Here is an 18,761-nt window from a genome sequence, read left to right on the forward strand (position 1 = left end):
AGATAGTACTAAGGGAGTTCGCAAACCACAAATAGAGACGTTTTTCCCTGATTTGAGGCGATTTTTGGTGACATGTAAAATGGCAATGAACAAAGCAACCTTTGAGGAACTAAGTAGACAGAAGCGTTATCGCCTTAAGAAAATAATAACAAAGGTAAAAAACACGGTAAAACATAATGTAAAGAAGGTTTGAATATTCTTTTCTTTTTTTTTAAATGGAGAGAAGAGAATTTATAGCCTGTGTTTGGACGCTTTTTGTCTCTTTATTAATAGTCAGCATCATGGCATCCTTAAACTTTGGATCTTTGAATGTTAATGGGTGTCGTGGTGCTGAAAAAAGGTGTGCTTTGTTTGATTTTTTTTAATTGGAAAAAATCTGGTATAGTTTTTCTGCAAGAAACACACACAGATTTGAATAATCAGGTGCAATGGCTAAGTGAGTGGAAAGGTAAAACTTTCGTTAGCCATGGTTCAAATGTTAGTGCCGGTGTAGCAGTTCTTATTTCTTCAGATGTACAAGTACAAGATAGCAGAGCTGAAGAAGTTATACCTGGCAGAATGCAAATTATAGAATTTAAGTTATATGAGTTATTTTTTTCTCTTATTAACATTTATGATCCTAATGACGGTGTAGAAAGAGTTTCTTTTTTCAAAAAATTAAAAAATGTTATTTCAAAAATTCCAAATAATAGAATAATAATTTTAGCTGGTGATTTTAATTGTACTCTTGATTATACTATGGATCGGAATCATGTTGAACCTAATCTCAATTCGTCTGAAACTCTCAAAACTGTTATTCGTTTTCACAATCTTGTAGACGTTTGGAGAGAAGCCTTCCCTAGAGATAGAATATACATGGTTGAAAATTAATTCTGACACAGTCTCTGGTGCAAGACTTGATAGATTTTACGTTCAAAAGAATAATAGAGGAAGGTTTTTTAATAGTAAAATTTTGCCAACATCATTTTCTGATCATCATTATATTGCGGTAACTATGACCATAAAACAGAGCACTTCCCACCATCATATTGGGCGTTTTAACAATAGATTATTGCAAGATAAGTCTTTTGTACAATATTTTACTTTGTTTTGGAGAGAGTGGAGAGAGAGAAAGTTACAGTATAAAAATTTAGGCCAGTGGTGGGATACTGGAAAAGTACAGATCCAGCTTTTTTGTCAGCAATATACAAGGAGCCGTATGATGGAACTGAAAGAAAAGGTCCTGTTCTTGGAAGAGCAAATTCTCCAGTTAAGCAGTTCCATCAGTGATGGTGAAGAGACAGAAACTGCAAAAATGCTTAAAGAGTACAATTTGATTTTAAAGAATTTGTATGAAGAAAGAAGTCGCTGTGCGTCGATACGGGGAGAATATCTTCAGCTAAACAGCATGGATTCTTCAACAACTTTCTTTTTTTCATTGGAGAGGAATATTAGAGAAAAGAAAAATATAAATTATCTTAAATTGCCAAATGGAAAAGAAATAATGGAAAAGAAAGAAATAATTTCACAAACTTTACTTTTTTATGAAGATTTATATACAACACAACCTTGTGACCTTGAAGCAACAAATCAGCTTTTAGATGGACTTCCACATCTTACAAAAGAAGATAAAGCTGAATTAGACAAAGCCTTGTCATTTCACGAGCTAACTGAGGCTGTTCAGCAGCAATCCTCAGGGAAATCTCCAGGGTTAGATGGTTTGACTTCTGATTTCTACAAAGCCTTCTGGTCCCTCATCGGACAGGATCTGTATGCTGTATTTTGTGAAAGTTTTGAATCAAAAATCTTACCCCTGAGTTGCAGAAGAGCTGTAATCACTCTTTTACCCAAGAAAGGAGATCTTGGCCTATTAAAGAACTGGTGACCAGTTTCTCTTTTGGGAACTGATTATAAAATATTATCTAAAGCTCTGACAAATCGTCTCAAGGAATTTTTAGCATCCATTATTCACGAAGATCAGTCCTATTGTGTACCAAAGCTGTCTATATTTGACAATCTTTTTCTTGTGCGGGACATGTTGTATTTAACCGAACTGCATAAGTTTGATCTTGGTCTTGTTTGTTTGGACCAGGAGAAGGCCTTCGATAAAGTTGATCATGAATATCTGTTCAAAATACTTGAAGGCTTTGGCTTTGGAAAGCAGTTTACTTCATGGATTAGACTTCTGTATGAAGATGTTTATAGCATGTTGAAAATTAATGGAATACTGACAAGACCTTTTTCTGTACATAGAGGAGTGAGACAAGGTTGTAGTTTATCTGGCCTCTTGTACACAATTTCCATTGAACCAATGTTGAGGATGTTGAGGGAGAAGCTGCAAGGATTGACGGTTCCATCATCTTGCCTCTCGAATACTCTATCAGTTAAACTAACAGCTTATGCCGACGACATCACAGTGGTCATTAGATCTGAAGACGATGTTAAACATCTAATCTCATGTCTCAACACCTATGAGAGTGCTTCTTCGGCACGTGTCAATTGGGAAAAAACAGACACTTTATTATTAGGTCATTGGTTGAATCAGAATCTACCGCAACTTCCACATCAGTGCCTTTGGAATAAAGAAGGTGTAAAGATACTTGGACTGTTCTTTGGGACTGAACAGTTTATGGAAAATAATTGGGAAGGACTTCTAGAAAAAGTGACAGGCAAGCTCCAGAGATGGAAATGGATTCAAGCCCAGCTTTCTTACAGAGGCAGAGTGTTAGTAGTGAACAATCTAGCCGCCTCAATGCTGTGGCATCGTCTAACAGTGTTGGACCCTCCCAAAGAGCTTTTATTGCAACTTCAAAAAGCCTTTGTTGACTTTTTTTGGGGAGGCCATTATTGGCTCCCTCCAGGAGTTCTGTGTCTTCCAGTTATTGAGGGCGGTCAAGGACTAATTCATCTATCCTCTAGGGTGAAAGCCATGAGGTTACAGACTGCCCAAAAACTGCTTTATTCTTCTGACTCTATACCATGGATCAGTTTTGGTCTTGCCATTCTACGAGAGAAAAACAACATCGGTTTTGATAAACAAATATTTCTGAGCTCAGTAAATGTTGTAAAGGACATGTTTAAGATCAAGTTTTATGGATCTGTGTTTGAAGTTTGGAGTTATTTTAAGTTGGAGCGAAAAGGACATTTCGGCTTTAATGAACCACTTTTCACAATCCCTGGTTTTCCCATACTTTTATGCCTAACATTGATTTTTCCAGCTTTGGTTTAGCTGGTGTAACTAAAGTTGGAGATTTGATTGATTTGACTGATAGAGAGTGGGTTTCAGTACAACATTTAACTACAAAGATTGGAGGTAGATCAGAGAGAATTGTTGGGAATATATTGAAGAATCTGAAAACATCTTTTCCTACGTCTTTGTGGGAATATATAACCAATTTTATGTCTGGTAATAATTATTCAGAAGTTCTTTTTCCTGAAGTGTATATAACACCACAGGTAGACCAACATGAGAATGATAATGACGATAATGTGAACTTGTTGCTCTCTTTTAAAGGTTTACAAAGCCTTCCTTTTTCTGTTGTGAACAAGCAAAATTTATATAATGTTTGTGTAAAGTCTTTCTTTGCTGGACAATTAAGAGAGAGGAGAGATACAAAATGGAGATCTCATCTCTCATTGACAGAGAATAAATCACCTTCATGGCGGTTACTGTATAAAAACCCCCTACAAAAAATGTCTGGTGATTTACAGTGGCGGATTTTACATTGTGCATTACCAATAAAAGTTTTTTTGTTTAAATGTGAATATTCAGATTCTTCTTTCTGTACTTTGTGTAATGAACTTGACACAGTTTTTCATGTTTTCTGTGAATGTTGTAAATTATCTCCACTTTTTAATATTTTGGATAGAATTTTGAGCAGTTTAGGGATAATTTTTTCAAATACAGTGTTTATTTTTGGTTGTAAGTATTCTCGCGATAAGTGGGAAATCTGTACTTTTTCTAATTTTTTGGTTGGTCAAGCAAAATTAGCCATTTGGAAAGCGTATAGAATTGAAATGGAAGGACAAAAAGTTAATATGGTTAATTTATTCAAGGCCTTGGTTGAATCCAGGATAAGATTAGAATATGAATTTAATAAAATGAATTGTAATCTCCTAATGTTTGAGAAGAAATGGTGTGTAAACAAAAGTTTAATTTTTATAGAAGGTGAAGATCTTTTTTTTAAATGGTAATGTTTTGATAAAAAATTATGTTTTTTAGATGTTAAAAAAGTTTTTTAATGATGGAATAAATTGCTTTAAAAAGTCAAAAAGTATCTCTCTCTCTCTCTCTCTCTCTCTCTCTCTCTCTCTCTCTCTCTCTCTCTCTCTCTCTCTCTCTCTCTCTCTCTCTCTCACACACACTATTTTTAGTGTAACCATTACCATATTTTGTCATTAAACCTTTTCAATAATGTGCTAACTAGTTTTGATTTGGTATTGACTTTGAAGTGCTACTTATTGCAATACAATATTGTCACTCTATATAGCAACGCTCTCCCATATATTAAGCTATTGTAACTGCGCTTATTTCCGTCGTTGGTATAAGTGGCAGTGGGTGGAATAGACAAGAAATATACAGTTTTCTTCCATCTTGCTGACAACGTTTCTTTAGTCATTCGGCAGTCTTGCAGCCTTAACCCCTGCAGGATACCCACCCTTACAGTGGTGAAATAAAAACTGATATAAAATAAACTGTATTTTCTTTTGAAATATCTTTAGATGACAGATTTACGCTTTTGGGGAAATAATGTTTCTGTTGCTCAAACAGTAGAGCAAAGGCAAAGTCATGCAATTCCCAGGGAATTCATGATCTGATCAAATGTGTAGCTTGAATATTAATAATGCGTTAGTATTGTAATATTATTTTTTATTTTTTTTTATTTGTATTTTTTATTTTTAGGAATGACGCATACAGAGACACAAAAGACACTTTGAGAGAATAATTAAAGATGTGTCAGGCCACTTGCATTGATTGAAGACTGCTGGCCACTTCATTTAAAACGTCACTGTTGGTCGTAATACTCTGCATGTACAAACGACATTATGGGCTCGTTTTTCAGAGGAAGACAGTCTAAAAAATTCAAAAACACAATAATTTAGAAAGTATTTAATTTGGACATAATCTTCCTTGAATGTACAGTAACTGACTTTCATATTCAATCCATGAAGAGCAGCTGAATGGAGTCAGATATATTAAAATGAAAAAAAGAAAAGAAAATTCAGAAAGTTACACTTTTATGTATTTCGTAGAAAAAATGCACCCAACAACGTGTGGCAATTTAGATTACAGAAATACACCTTATGGTGAATAGTGTAGAGTTCCTGTTGCTCAAACAGTAAAGGCAAAGTCATGGGTTCAATTCCCAGGAAATTCATGGACTGGAATTTATAAAATGTATAGGCTTCCCTGAATATTAATAATGCAAGTCACTGAGCAAAAGTGTTTATCAAATGCATAAATGTAAATGGTCATTCAAAGGCACTGATTCATACTTACCTGACAAATAGATACATAAACCAACTGTGAACATAAACTGGCCAACTGGAACAACTGGTTATGGTGAAATAAAATAAACTGTAATTTATTTTGAAATATCTTTAGATGACAGATATACGCTTTTGGGGTAATAATGTTTCTGTTGCTCAAACAAAAAAGGCAAAGTCATTGCAATTCCCAGGGAATTCATGATCTGATCAAATGTGTACCTTGAATATTAATAATGCATTAGTATTGTAATATTATTGTTTTTTGTTTGTTTGTTTGTTTTTGTTTTTTTAAGGAATGACGCGTACAGAGACACAAAAGACACTTTGAGAGAATAATTAAAGATGTGTCAAGCCACTTGCATTAATTCGACAGTATCAAATTCCTAATTTATCTTTGTAAACAATCAAGAACTTTTGTTGGCCAGAAACTGATACAACAACATAAAACAGTCTGAAGTGATTAAAAACTCACAAACAACAAGTGGAGATACTGAGACCAGCAGGTAAGTGATGAAGTTCCACACACACACATTTTGTTATATATATATATATATATAATACTGTTTGAGACTATAAGACTGCTAGAGGCCACTTCATTTAAAACGTCACTGTTGGTCGTAATTCTCTGCATGTACAAACGACATATGGGCTTGTTTTTCAGAGGAAGACAGTCTCAAAAATTCAAAAACACAATAATTTAGAAAGTATTTAATTTGGACATAATCTTCCTTGAATGTACAGTAACTGACTTTCATATTCAATCCATGAAAAGCAGCTGAATGGAGTCAGATATATTAAAATGAATGATAATAGAAGCAAAACTTTTTCCCCTCAGATCCTGACTTGCTCTGTGCAAAAGGACAAGAGTGATTCAGCTAAAGATCTTACACAGCTTACATATCACACCTTATTAATTCAGTTTATTCTCATCTCTTCTTCAAATGCAGGAGATTACACCGGTTGTTTATGAGACCGTCACATAATAAAGCTGTTGAATTGAGTCACATATTGTAATTTAAAGTCACATGTAAATTAAAAAGCAACGACTTTTTTACTTTTTAACTATTAGTAAAAAAAAAATTATATCTTGGATTAGTGATAAGTCACCCACTCTAAAAGGTTGGCATACAATTTTTTTTGTATTTTTTTTCCTGTAATTATTTTCCATTTATATTGTGTTGTCATATTTGATTTTTGTATTATTTATTGTTCCCCCTTTACTATGTCTCAGGCAGTGTTTGCTGTGGTGAAATGTGTTGAACTTAAAAATATTATTTAAAAAATAAATATTTTGAGCAATGTTTTTTAGAGGTTTACTCTAAGTATTGTTAGGAAATTATTAATATTTTTCTTTAATCTTTTTTTTTACTTTTTTAAGGATCTGCTTGAAGATTGGGACAAAATGTTCCTAAAAACATAAAGTCCGAAATTGCATTTTTTTTTTTTACCTGTAATCCTGTGATTATGTGAACTGAAAGCTGTTTATGAGACGTCATGCGGCTGTCTTCAGTATTTTCAGTTTTATATATTTTTTTGGAGTTGCATTTGCCGGTTGACATGTACAGTGTCACGGATGATGGATTTCAAACTGTATCTGATGAAACTTCACTGAAGCGCAGCACACACAAAATGCATATGTTGAGAGATATAATAAAGAAAAACATTATGCTTTTGTGGGTCAATTTTAAAGGTATAGTTCAACATACAACATGAGTGCGAATTGTAAATAACAATTCGCACTCATGTTGTTTCAAAGTTGTGTTACTCGGGGCACCAATGTTCGTTCAACTGGTTCCCAATGTTTTTCAGAATATCTTCTTTTCTGTTCCACAGAAGAATGAACAGTTTTTCTGAATATTACACAACACCCCAAAGAGAAACTCCGCCTATTCATTCAGTCTCTTTTATGTGATTACATGGAATTACAATGACGACTGACGTCATGCGATTTTGGCAGCATAAATAGTGGATCAGAATCAATCTGTGAGACAAACTGCCTGATAATACAGTTTATTATCCAGATTTGATCACCAGCACAATGACTGATGCAAAGCAAATTTTGGGAGGATGGAGCACAGAGGAGCCTGTCAATGGAGAGGTGGAGAACATCTGCATTGAGGTAAGAGACAGAAAATCACTCATATAGAAAATGTGTTTTTGTTAAAACAGATTAGTAAAGTTATCTATTCTGATGCTGTAAAATGTGTTAGCGAAAATATTTTTTATTTTTTATTGTACTTGTACTTAAAGTCACAAAACAGTTTTCTGATATCTGACTGATAGACGTACCTCACTAGAGACCAATAAACAAAATATTTTTTAAATAATAATAATATAATAATAATATAGATGAATATAAAAGGTGCATTTGTTTATTCAGGCAGGGAAGCAGGCTGGAGTCCGTTTTGATGTTTGCATTCCTAAAACCTATAGGGTTCAGACAATGTGTGGTGGAACAAACTATCTGGTCAAGGTAAATTAGTATTTTTTTGGTTTTTATGGATTTTGAGCTTGATGTTTTCATCACTTAAATACTTCTGGCACAATTTGTATTTTTCCCATACCAACAAGCAAACTGTGACAGTGTGTCCTAAACGGGTGTGATGTGTCCAGTAATTTTTCAGTCCTCTCTGAAAAGGTTAAGTGAATCAAGTCACTGTATAAAGTTCCTCTGCATTTGTATAAGAGAAAACTTCTCAACTGTGTAGCGTTTCTGGACACTCACATCTAGTCTGCAATGGTCACTGTAGCAGAACTCATAGAAATTTGTTTGCTGTCATGGAGAATGAATGTGTTTAGGTTGATATCAATGTGAACAGAGTTTTACATGGAAGAGATCACTTAAAATTCAAGTGTGAAAATATCTCTCTCTCTCTCTCTCTCTCAGGTGAAGGTCGGAGTAGATAAGTACCTTCATGTGAAGATAAATCGAGCTTTATTCTGCGGCGATAAAGTGACTGAAAACAGTGACCCAGCTGTGACTGGAGTCCAGTACCCTAAAACCAAAAGTGACCCTCTGAAACCCGAACATTTCTAACCGCACGCAGAAAATAGTCTGATATAATAACAGACACACAATGAGCTGCCATACTGTATAGAGGAACTATTGAAAACTGTTTTATTCCTCAATAAACTCAATAACTCAAAAACTCAGTGCCTGTGTCAGTGTGTTTATATGAACAACACCCAATTCACTTCACTTTACTAAAATGGTTTTATGCTGAAACAATAAACATTAAAACATTAACATAAAAAACAGTAAAGAGTGAATTACATTAATTTCATAATTTTAAGACTAAGATCTAAATTAATGTAATTTTAAAACATTTCTTAACATACAGACTGTATTTTTACATTATTATATGAACTGAAATCTTGTTCATCTCAAACTCACTTCATTACAAACCTGTACAGTTTCTCTTCTTCACTCAGTGTTCATGAGAGGAGCATTTTGAAAATTAAATTAATAAAACCCATAAACACTTAAAATATTTCACATGATATTGTATTTTTTATTTCCACTAAAAGAGAAGCGTTTAGCTCTGATCTGCCCTAGGAAGTGCAAATGTATGTCCAGGTATAACCATAAAAATATGACATTTATTTTTATGAGAGAGAGAGAGAGAGAGAGAGAGAGAGAGAGAGAGAGAGAGAGAGAGCTGTGGTTAATTTGTGGTTATCATGGTTTAACTACAATATCCATGTTTTATTTTTTATTTGTAGTAAAACCATGGTACATTTTTGTAAGGGGAGAGAGACAGGGCCAGCGTGTGTGCATTACCACAACCTTTATCTGAGAAGTTCACTAAATTCCCACTGTCTGGGAGTCACCATAGTATACAACTCATAGCTACCAGCATGCATTGCGGCATGAAGCATGTCACCATTGTTGAGATCCATATGCTGATTCTTGATGTCCCTGTATAAAAAAAAAATAAAAAATCCTATAACGTATTTAAAAATCTAAATGTAGAGTGATCTGTGCCAAAAAAATGATATTGGTGAAAGTCGATTAATATCAAATAAGTTTTGATCAATCAAAAGACTTAGCATCTATTTTTCTTTACAATGTTTAAAACTTTATCATTTGATCGCCTTTGTTTATGGTTTTCTTTGCAGCAATTTAAATGCTTTGGCAAACACCATTACAAAAACCACAAACTGACATAAAAAGTCTGAGTCAAACTGTCCAACTACATGAAACACCGATCTCCATAATGGTGAACAAATATTTTCAATAAACCGTTAACATCTAAACTTCTGTTAATTTTCAAAAAGAACTAGACAAATGACAGAAATAAAGTCAGCCTGGTTAGTAATAAGAGATAGTTGTGTCTTTCAGTTAATTTCATCTTAGGCTGAAGTCAGTTGTAGTTCTTGTGTTTCTCTTTCCTTCAGTGATTCTGCTTGTTATCAGCTTATTATCAGCAATAAAAAATAAAGAGTTCTAAATTCATCTTTAACGTCTGTCTGTTATTCAGATATTTTTGTTTAAATGTTACTCATTTTCAACCCATTCTCACTCCAGAGCCGTCAACAACTGAAGCATGGTCAAGCGCCCGAGGTGTCACATGTCGGGCCAGTGCGAGCCAGGGCTTTAAACCGGCCGAAACGGGCCGTGCCGGGCTAATAGCCTCGGGCCAGTGCGAGCCAGGGCTTTAAACGGGCCGTGCCGGGCTAATAGCCCCGGGCCAGTGCGAGCCAGGGCTTTAAATGGGCCGTGCCGGGCTAATAGCCTCGGGCCAGTGCGGGCCAGGGCTTTAAACGGGCCTTAAACGGGCCGTGCCAGGCTAATAGCTTTGGGCCAGTGCGGGCCAGTGCGAGCCAGGGCTTTAAACGGGCCGTGCCGGGCTAATAGCCTCGGGCCAGTGCGAGCCAGGGCTTTAAACGGGCCGTGCCGGGCTAATAACCTCGGGCCAGTGCGAGCCAGGGCTTTAAACGGCCCGTGCCGGGCTAACAGCCTCGGGCCAGTGCGAGCCAGGGCTTTAAACGGGCCGTGCTGGGCTAATAGCCCCAGGCCAGTGCGAGCCAGGGCTTTAAATGGGCCCTGCCGGGCTAATAGCCTCGGGCCAGTGCGGGCCAGTGCGAGCCAGGGCTTTAAACGGGCCGTGCCGGGCTAATAGCCTCGGGCCAGTGCGAGCCAGGGCTTTAAACGGGCCGTGCCGGGCTAATAACCTCGGGCCAGTGCGGGCCAGTGCGAGCCAGGGCTTTAAACGGGCCGTGCCGGGCTAATAGCCTCGGGCCAGTGCGAGCCAGGGCTTTAAACGGGCCGTGCCGGGCTAATAACCTCGGGCCAGTGCGGGCCAGTGTGAGCCAGGACTTTAAACGGGCCTTAAACGGGCCGTGCCAGGCTAATAGCTTCGGGCCAGTGCGGGCCAGTGAGAGCCAGGGCTTTAAACGGGCCGTGCCGGGCTAATAGCCTTGGGCCAGTGCGAGCCAGGGCTTTAAACGGGCCGTGCCGGGCTAATAGCCTCGGGCCAGTGCGAGCCAGGGCTTTAAACGAGCTGTGCCGGGCTAATAGCCCCGGGCCATTAGCACCTGGCCTGCGTTTCCACTGTCGGGCCAGAAGCTCCACAGCGCTTCACTAAAACACGCCTCTCTGGAACAACGTCACACTAACCCATCATTTCACCAATGGAAGTTTTATCAGAAAACTACTCAGAAAGAAATCACTGGAAACGCGTGCATTGCAAAACAAACATGATAAAAGCGACCGTTTGCTGGCATTTTTGTTGTTTATGTGATGTATGGTAATTGTATTATCATTCCTTACCTGAGGATGGCGCTAGCAGTCTAAAGATGTGTTGAGTTGTAACCTGTAAAAGAACAGAATAACACCGTTCAGTAAAAACCAACAAGTCACATGAAACCAGTGTCTCCGTGATTATTCAAACTTGCATCCACTAAACATTACATGGTGTCAGAAGAAAACTATGGATCAGTTGAAACCTCCTAACAGTTTGGATTTCGAAGGAAATCTGGCGGAAAACTGGCGAACGTGGATTCAAAAGTTTGATCTGTATCTCATTGCAACTGGCATTGCAGAAAAGAGTGACAAGGTAAAATGTGCGACATTTCTTCACGTGGCGGGAGATGATGCCATAAAGGTATTTAATTCCATGGACTTTGATGATGATGTGGATGATTTTGAAGTGCTCAAAGAGAAGTTTAGAGAATATTGTGAGCCTACACAGTGAGAGCTAGGCTTCTCAGGGAAACAGATTTGAACCTAGCAAAGGCTGTGGATATCTGTCGTGCAAACGAAATAACACAAGGCCATCTGAAAGTGCTGCATGAAGAAGCAGAAGTGGCTGTGAACAAAATCACAAAAACAAAGTCAACTGTCAGACAGGCGAATTTCAAGCACACAGAGAAAGAGAAGGAAGAATGCACGAGATGTGGTTATGTACACGAGCCAAGGAAGTGTCCGGCATATGGCAAAATTTGTAACGAGTGCTCACGGATGAACCATTTTAGCCGCATGTGCAAAACACCACAACAAAAAGGCAAACCTAGAAGATTTGAGAAAAAAGTCCATGAGATAGAACAACAAGAAGATGCTGAATTGTTTATAGGTACTATCGAAATTGAACGAAGTGAGCAAACAGCTAGCAAATGGCTGACACAAATGAATACAGTCTCTACCTTGGAAAGGGAAAACCAGAAATGGACTCAAGAATTCAGAATAAACAACTGCATACTTACCTTTAAGCTAGATACAGGAGCAGAGTGCAACGTGTTGTCATTTAAAGATTTTGAGAAAACCTCTAACAAGACAACAACGCTAAAGAAGTCAAACTGCACGTTAGTTACATATTCTGGCCACACGATGGAGACAAAGGGTAAAGTAAGGCTTAAATGTGGTTACAAAGTCACTGAGTTTGATCTAGACTTCCAAGTTGTAGATGAAGATTCACCAGCAATTCTGGGAAGAGAAGCATGCTCAAAACTTGGACTGATTAAAAGAGTGTACAAAGTAGAGAACAAAGAACAAACTTGCATTCTGAGTGAATATCAAGATGTGTTTACTGGTTTAGGATGTGTACCAGGACTGCATCACATACAGCTCAATCCAGATGTTGCTCCAGTCATTCACGCACCACGAAAAGTACCCATAGCGTTAAAGGACAGGGTCAAAATGGAACTGAAACGAATGGAAGATCTTGGAGTCATAGTAAAGCAAACCGAGCCCACTGATTGGGTTAATAGTATGGTTACAGTCGTGAAGCCAGAGAAACTCAGGATCTGCATCGATCCACAAGATCTTAACAAAGCCATCAAGAGAGAACACGATCCATTGCGTACAATTGAAGAAATAGTAGCTGAGATGCCAAATGCTAAAGTCTTCTCAGTGCTTGATGCCAATCATGGATTCTGGCAAGTACCCCTGGATGATGAGAGCTCCAAACTATGTACGTTCAACACTCCTTTTGGAAGATACCGTTTTTTGAGACTTCCATTTGGCATAGTGTCAGCTCCAGAAGTGTTTCAAAAATGCATTGCACAAAGACTAGAAGGTTTAGAAGGAGTCGTGAGCATAGTGGATGATATTCTGGTGTGGGGTGAAGACATGGAACAACACGATAAGAGACTAAGACAACTGTTAGACAGAATCAGAAACATCAACCTAAAGTTGAACAAAAACAAGTGCAAGATCAGGATGACCGAAGTCTGCTATGTAGGACACATTCTGACTGCAGAAGGGTTAAGGCCTGACAAAGAGAAAGTCAGAGCGATACAGAACATGCCAGAGCCAGAGGACAAAGCTGCACTAATGAGGTTCTTAGGCCTGCTTCAGTATCTGTCCAAGTTCGTTCCAAACATGTCAGACATCAATGCTCCATTGAGGAAACTGCTAGAGGGAGATGTAGCATGGCATTGGGAGTCAGAACAACAGAAGAGCTTTGAAAGACTGAAGTCACTTGTGAGCAACGCCCCAGTGTTAAAGTACTTTGATGTCAACAAAGAGATAATGCTGTCAGTGGACGCAAGCGCTGAAGGTCTGGGAGCAGTGTTGCTGCAAGGAGGACATCCAGTGGCATTCGGCTCAAGGTCTCTCACTGAGTGTCAGAAAAGATATGCCCAAATAGAAAAAGAGCTCTTGGCGATTGTCTATGGCTGCGAGAAGTTCCATCAGTATGTGTATGGTAAGACAGTACAAGTGGAGACGGATCATAAGCCCTTGGAGACGGTGTTCAAAAAGTCTCTCCAAAAAGCTCCTCCGAGACTGCAGAGAATGCTGATGAGATTGCAGCTATATGATTTGCGTGTTAGTTACAAGCCTGGAAAGGAGTTGTACATCGCAGACACTCTGAGTCGTGCCTACCTAAAAGAACAAACGGAACCACTTCTGGAAGATGAGTTACAAGTTCATACTTTGTCAGTTTGTCTGCCAATCTCAAAGGAAAAGCAGAATACATTCAGAACAGCAACAGCAGAAGATGAAGAGTTGCAAAAAGTCGTGGAAGTAGTTCAGTCAGGATGGCCTGCAGACATAAGACAAGTTCCCAAAGACATAAGAAAGTATTGGACTTACAGAGAAGAACTTACCCTTACTCTACCCTTACTCAGAGAAGAACTTACTCTTCAAGAACTGGAGAATAGTAGTTCCACAAAGCTTGAGAACTGACATGCTAAAAAGAGTTCATGAATCACATCTGGGTATTGTCAAATGCAAAGAGAGGGCAAGAGATGTGATGTTTTGGCCCAGCATGGCAAAACAAATTGAGGATGTTGTGTTGAAGTGTGCTATCTGTAATACTTTCAGACGGAGTAACACCAAAGAGCCACTCATCTGCCATGACATTCCAGACAGAGCATGGGCAAAAGTAGGAGTAGACTTGTTCCACTTCGACAGAGGTGAATATTTGATGTGTGTAGATTACTTTTCGAAGTTTCCGGAGATTGCTAAACTCACACAGACAACAAGCAAACATGTGGTGACAACCCTTAAATCCATCTTTGCGAGACATGGGATCCCGGATGAAGTGGTGTCGGATAATGGTCCACAATTCTCGAGTGCAGAATTCAAAGCATTTGCAGAAAACTGGGAGTTTGGACATACCACCTCAAGTCCTGGATTTCCACAGGCAAATGGACAAAGTGAAAGAGCAATCCAGACAGTCAAGAACCTGTTGAAGAAAGCACAGGAGAGCCAAAGAGATCCTTATACTGCACTATTGGAGTACAGAAATGCTCCTATGAATGGTGTGAAACTATCTCCTGCACAGATGCTTATGGGTCGAAGACTGAAAACAAAATTGCCTACATCAACACAGCTGTTGAGACCACAACTGTAGAGAAATGTACATAAAGACATCAAGGACAGACAGCTTAAACAAAAAAGTTACTTTGACTGTGGAGCAAAACAGTTACCACCTATAGCAGATGGAGAGAAAGTGAGAGTAAAAGTCAAAAACAACTGGCAACCAGCAATTGTGTTGAGGAGTCATGAAAATCCGAGATCATATGTGATTCAAAGGCCTGATGGAAACACCTTCAGAAGAAATCGACGACACCTGCTGAAAACCAGAGAAATGACTTTTCCACAACCAAGCTCTATAGAGTTGGAGGAATGTTCTTCAGCAAACGGAGAGCTGGCAGAGAGTAGCACTCCAGTGCAATCACCTGCACTTTCACCAGTGAAAAGACCTGTAACACCAATTGTGGACAAGGAAGAACAGGTCAAAAGGTCAAGATGGGGTAGACTGATTAGACCACCAAAACTCTATTCTCCATGAAAGCATTAAAGAGGAGTTAAAGAGTAAAGAAATGTTTATAGTTAATGGGTTATGGGAACAACACTGATTAAAGTTATAGAGTGTAATTGAGAAAATAATAATAATACTAGATGTGTTAACTATTTAGTAAGGGAATTTATTTCTTAAGAGGGGAGATGTGATGTATGGTAATTGTATTATCATTCCTTACCTGAGGATGGCGCTAGCAGTCTAAAGATGTGTTGAGTTGTAACCTGTAAAAGAACAGAATAACACGGTTCAGTAAAAACCAACAAGTCGCATGAAACCAGTGTCTCCGTGATTATTCAAACTTGCATCCACTAAACATTACAGTTTAGGCCTACTTGAATATTTAAAACCCAAGCATCGATCTTTTACCACAGGTTTACAATAAAAAGTGATACATTGATCATGAATTGATGTATGTCGAAATTGCACATTAGTCACACAGAAATAAATTACCGTTAGTTTTCACGAAAGAAAGAGGACACACTTACTTCTTCGGTCACGTCTGTTTCTGTTTATTTGGTAGTTATGCTACAGGACATATTTACATCACATTTAGAAATAATGATAATTTCTACAAATATATGCCACCAAAAATACGACCTGAGGAGCTTTAGCACTCTCTCGACTCCCAGTAGGCTATTTTCAGTCAGAGAAGCTCCCGAAAAGAAAGTTGCTTTATTTTATGATAGCCTAGTCCGGTATAAAGAGACGAGACGTAGGCTACTGACAGATAAAATAAAAACATGATTGTGATAGCCTTTATGATTGGTCTGATTTCTTCAAGCGTTCACCATGTTTTTTTACTATGCGTAGGCCTATCTTCAAGCGTCTATGGTAATGGTTAGCGCGCATGGTCTTTTGCATCGCGTATAAATATTTCTATCCACATCGAATGAAAAACAGAAGGCATTCAAACATGAAAGTGAGTTAAATTATTTTAAAAGTATTTAATGCTGACAGAATCATCTGGCGCTGTCGTCTCCAGACTCAGGTAAACCTCGCCTCTGTTCATAACCACTCCTCTAGCCCGAGGCTCAAGTTTTTTTTTTTTTTTATTGCTTAAAGAAACATACAAAATACCAAACAAACCTCAAGATACAAATCTTAACCGATTACAAAGAAGTCTAAATAGCAGCACAAAATATAAATAAACACCATAAATCTGAACAAGAAAAAAAAAAAAAAAAAAAAGAACTTAACAAATAAAATATTACACAAGGGGGTAATCATCAAAAAATACCTTCAAAAGATTATACAATTTAAGGGCTTTTTTGTTATGCACAAGTCTTAAAGATTTAAAGAAGATCATTAAATCTTTATGGAAAAGTAAGAAAATGGGAGGGCATTTGTGTAACTGGCCAACAGCACAATATTGTTCACCAAAAACTCATGATCGTAATTCAAAGAAAAAAACAAATATTTTAGGGATGCACCGATATGAACATTTTGGCCGATACCGATAACCGATAATTCTTTACATTTGAAAGCCGATAACCGATATATTGGCCGATAAATCTAAATAAAAAAAATTATATACTTTGATAGCCTGTATAACAAAATGCTCACCATTAAAAGCCTTGTCTCAAACACTTTTAACATAAATCAAACATATACAATACAGTATAGCCTAGTTTGAACCAGTGTAAGATTCCTTAAATTTTAAAATTAATTTTACACTCATATGGACAACTTTCTTTATTAAAAAATGGTAACACTTTATAATAAGGTTTAATTTTGTTAGCATTAGTTAGCATGAACCAACAATTTTATAAAACATTTTTAAGAAAGTTGTATCTGTTAACATTAGTCAATGCACTGTGAACTAACATGAACACACATATTTTATTAACTAACAATAACACAGGCTATTGCTCTCTGTTAGTTAATGCATTAACAAATTAGACCTTATTGTAAAGTGTTATCAAAAAATCTATTGCCTAACAAAAAATTAAATACATAAATAATGCAAACAAGTCATTGGATAACATTGGGCTGCATATAAAGAAACAAAATGCATGTGGCATTGATCAATAAAATGGAATCGCCTCCGCACGGACAATAAGAAAAATATATTTTAATCAAACCATATCGTTGATGAAAATAATACGAGAACAAAATAATGTTAGTTATTAATTATACGAGAACAAAATAATGTTAGTTATTAATTATAACGCAATGTTTTTGAAAAAAATAAACATTTTTAATATTACATTGATAGTAAACATCTTTAATAGCTTAGTTACTGTTTCAAATGACATTGCTGTGTGAGCTGCGCGCTGAAGCTGAAGAGAACGAACGTTAAAACCGAATCGCTTTGCTAGAAGGTTAATCAACTCGACGGTTGCTGAAGAATGCAAACCCAAAGAATTTACAAATGTATTACAATAGTGAATACAATTATAATTGTATGACAGTCCCAATCATAGCTTTTAATGTTTTGCATTGTTGTTTAATCTGAAGCTGAAGAGAACGAGCACCGGGAAACTGAAGAACTTTTCTAGCAGGTTGTGTAAATCCACGAAACGCATCATATGTGAGATTAATCAGATATTTATATTACATCAACTTTATATTACGACTTATCTGCGCAAAATGACGTGAATGCACAATCGAACTTGTGCTGGTCATAATGTGTAATATCCCTGTTCTGGACGCGCTATTCCCACAACAACGCGCTGAAACGGCAACTAAACAGAGAATTCACAACGTTTTATTACAATAGTGTTCTCATTATAATGGCATCTATGACAGTCCCAATTATAGTTATAAATGTGTATTGCTGTTTGAGCTGCGCGCACGCTAAAGATAAAGATGATCACCGGTACAATGAAGCGCTACTGCATCGTTCATTAACAAAACCAAACGCATCCTATATTAGATTAATCAGATATATATACACAAATTAAACATATTATAACTTACAATGGCACAGAATGCTGCGAATGCTCAAGAGAACTTGACTGTGCTTGTCATGAAGGCTTAACTCCATAGACGCGCTCTTTCCGCCGCAACGCGCTCGACGCGCTGAAACACGTGGGCGAACAAGAATTCACAACATTCTTTTGCAGGCTTGTTTTTATTATAATGTTATGAAGCCTATGTGACAGATTTGTGCTGCACATGTTGCACTGAACTGTATCTTCCTTTTCGAAGTGAATCCAATCATTCAGAACCATCATGGCGAACAGCGCGCGTCTCTCAACTGAAGTAAATAATCTATTATCTATCGGCTTTGATATATCGGCCCAATTTTCTTATCGGACCGATAACGATAACATCAAAAAAGACCATTTATCGGCCGATATCGATATGTGGTCGATATATCGTGCATCCCTAAAATATTTTATAGTTTTAAAATTAAAATTAAAGTCAGGTATTTCATATTTCAATCTTAACCAACCATAAAGGTCATCCCAGAATTTCTTTGAGAATTTGCATAAATAAAATAAATGTTCCAACGACTCTATATCTGCTTCACAAAAGGTGCACTCATTACAATCCATATTAAATCTGTGTCTGAGGAAATCATTACAAGGATAAATA

At 37.3% G+C, this 18,761-nt stretch overlaps 1 protein-coding gene across 1 annotated transcript; it reads left to right on the forward strand.

Moving 5' to 3' along the window:
* Positions 1-5,654: 5,654 nt before the first annotated feature.
* Positions 5,655-8,603, forward strand: LOC143747536 (cystatin-B-like). Its single transcript, XM_077240330.1, has 4 exons — positions 5,655-5,972; positions 7,303-7,588; positions 7,850-7,942; positions 8,357-8,603. Exons 2-4 carry the CDS (start codon positions 7,508-7,510, stop codon positions 8,504-8,506), a joined length of 324 nt encoding a protein of 107 aa, XP_077096445.1. The 5' UTR covers positions 5,655-5,972; positions 7,303-7,507; the 3' UTR covers positions 8,507-8,603.
* The last annotated feature ends 10,158 nt before the right edge of the window (positions 8,604-18,761 follow it).

This window comes from Siphateles boraxobius, unplaced genomic scaffold (assembly GCF_051911475.1).
Source record: "Siphateles boraxobius isolate OS27281-9 unplaced genomic scaffold, OSU_SipBor_1 224, whole genome shotgun sequence".
NCBI classification, from domain to species: Eukaryota; Metazoa; Chordata; class Actinopteri; order Cypriniformes; family Leuciscidae; genus Siphateles; species Siphateles boraxobius.

What these genes read in the sequence shown, in the direction of transcription:
- LOC143747536 (XM_077240330.1), top strand. Translation starts at nt 7,508, where the DNA reads ATGACTGATGCAAAGCAAATTTTGGGAGGATGGAGCACAGAGGAGCCT. An exon ending in TGGAGAACATCTGCATTGAG is followed by an intron (nt 7,589 to 7,849) that starts GTAAGAGACAGA and finishes TTGTTTATTCAG; the next exon opens with GCAGGGAAGCAGGCTGGAGT. An exon ending in GAACAAACTATCTGGTCAAG is followed by an intron (nt 7,943 to 8,356) that starts GTAAATTAGTAT and finishes TCTCTCTCTCAG; the next exon opens with GTGAAGGTCGGAGTAGATAA.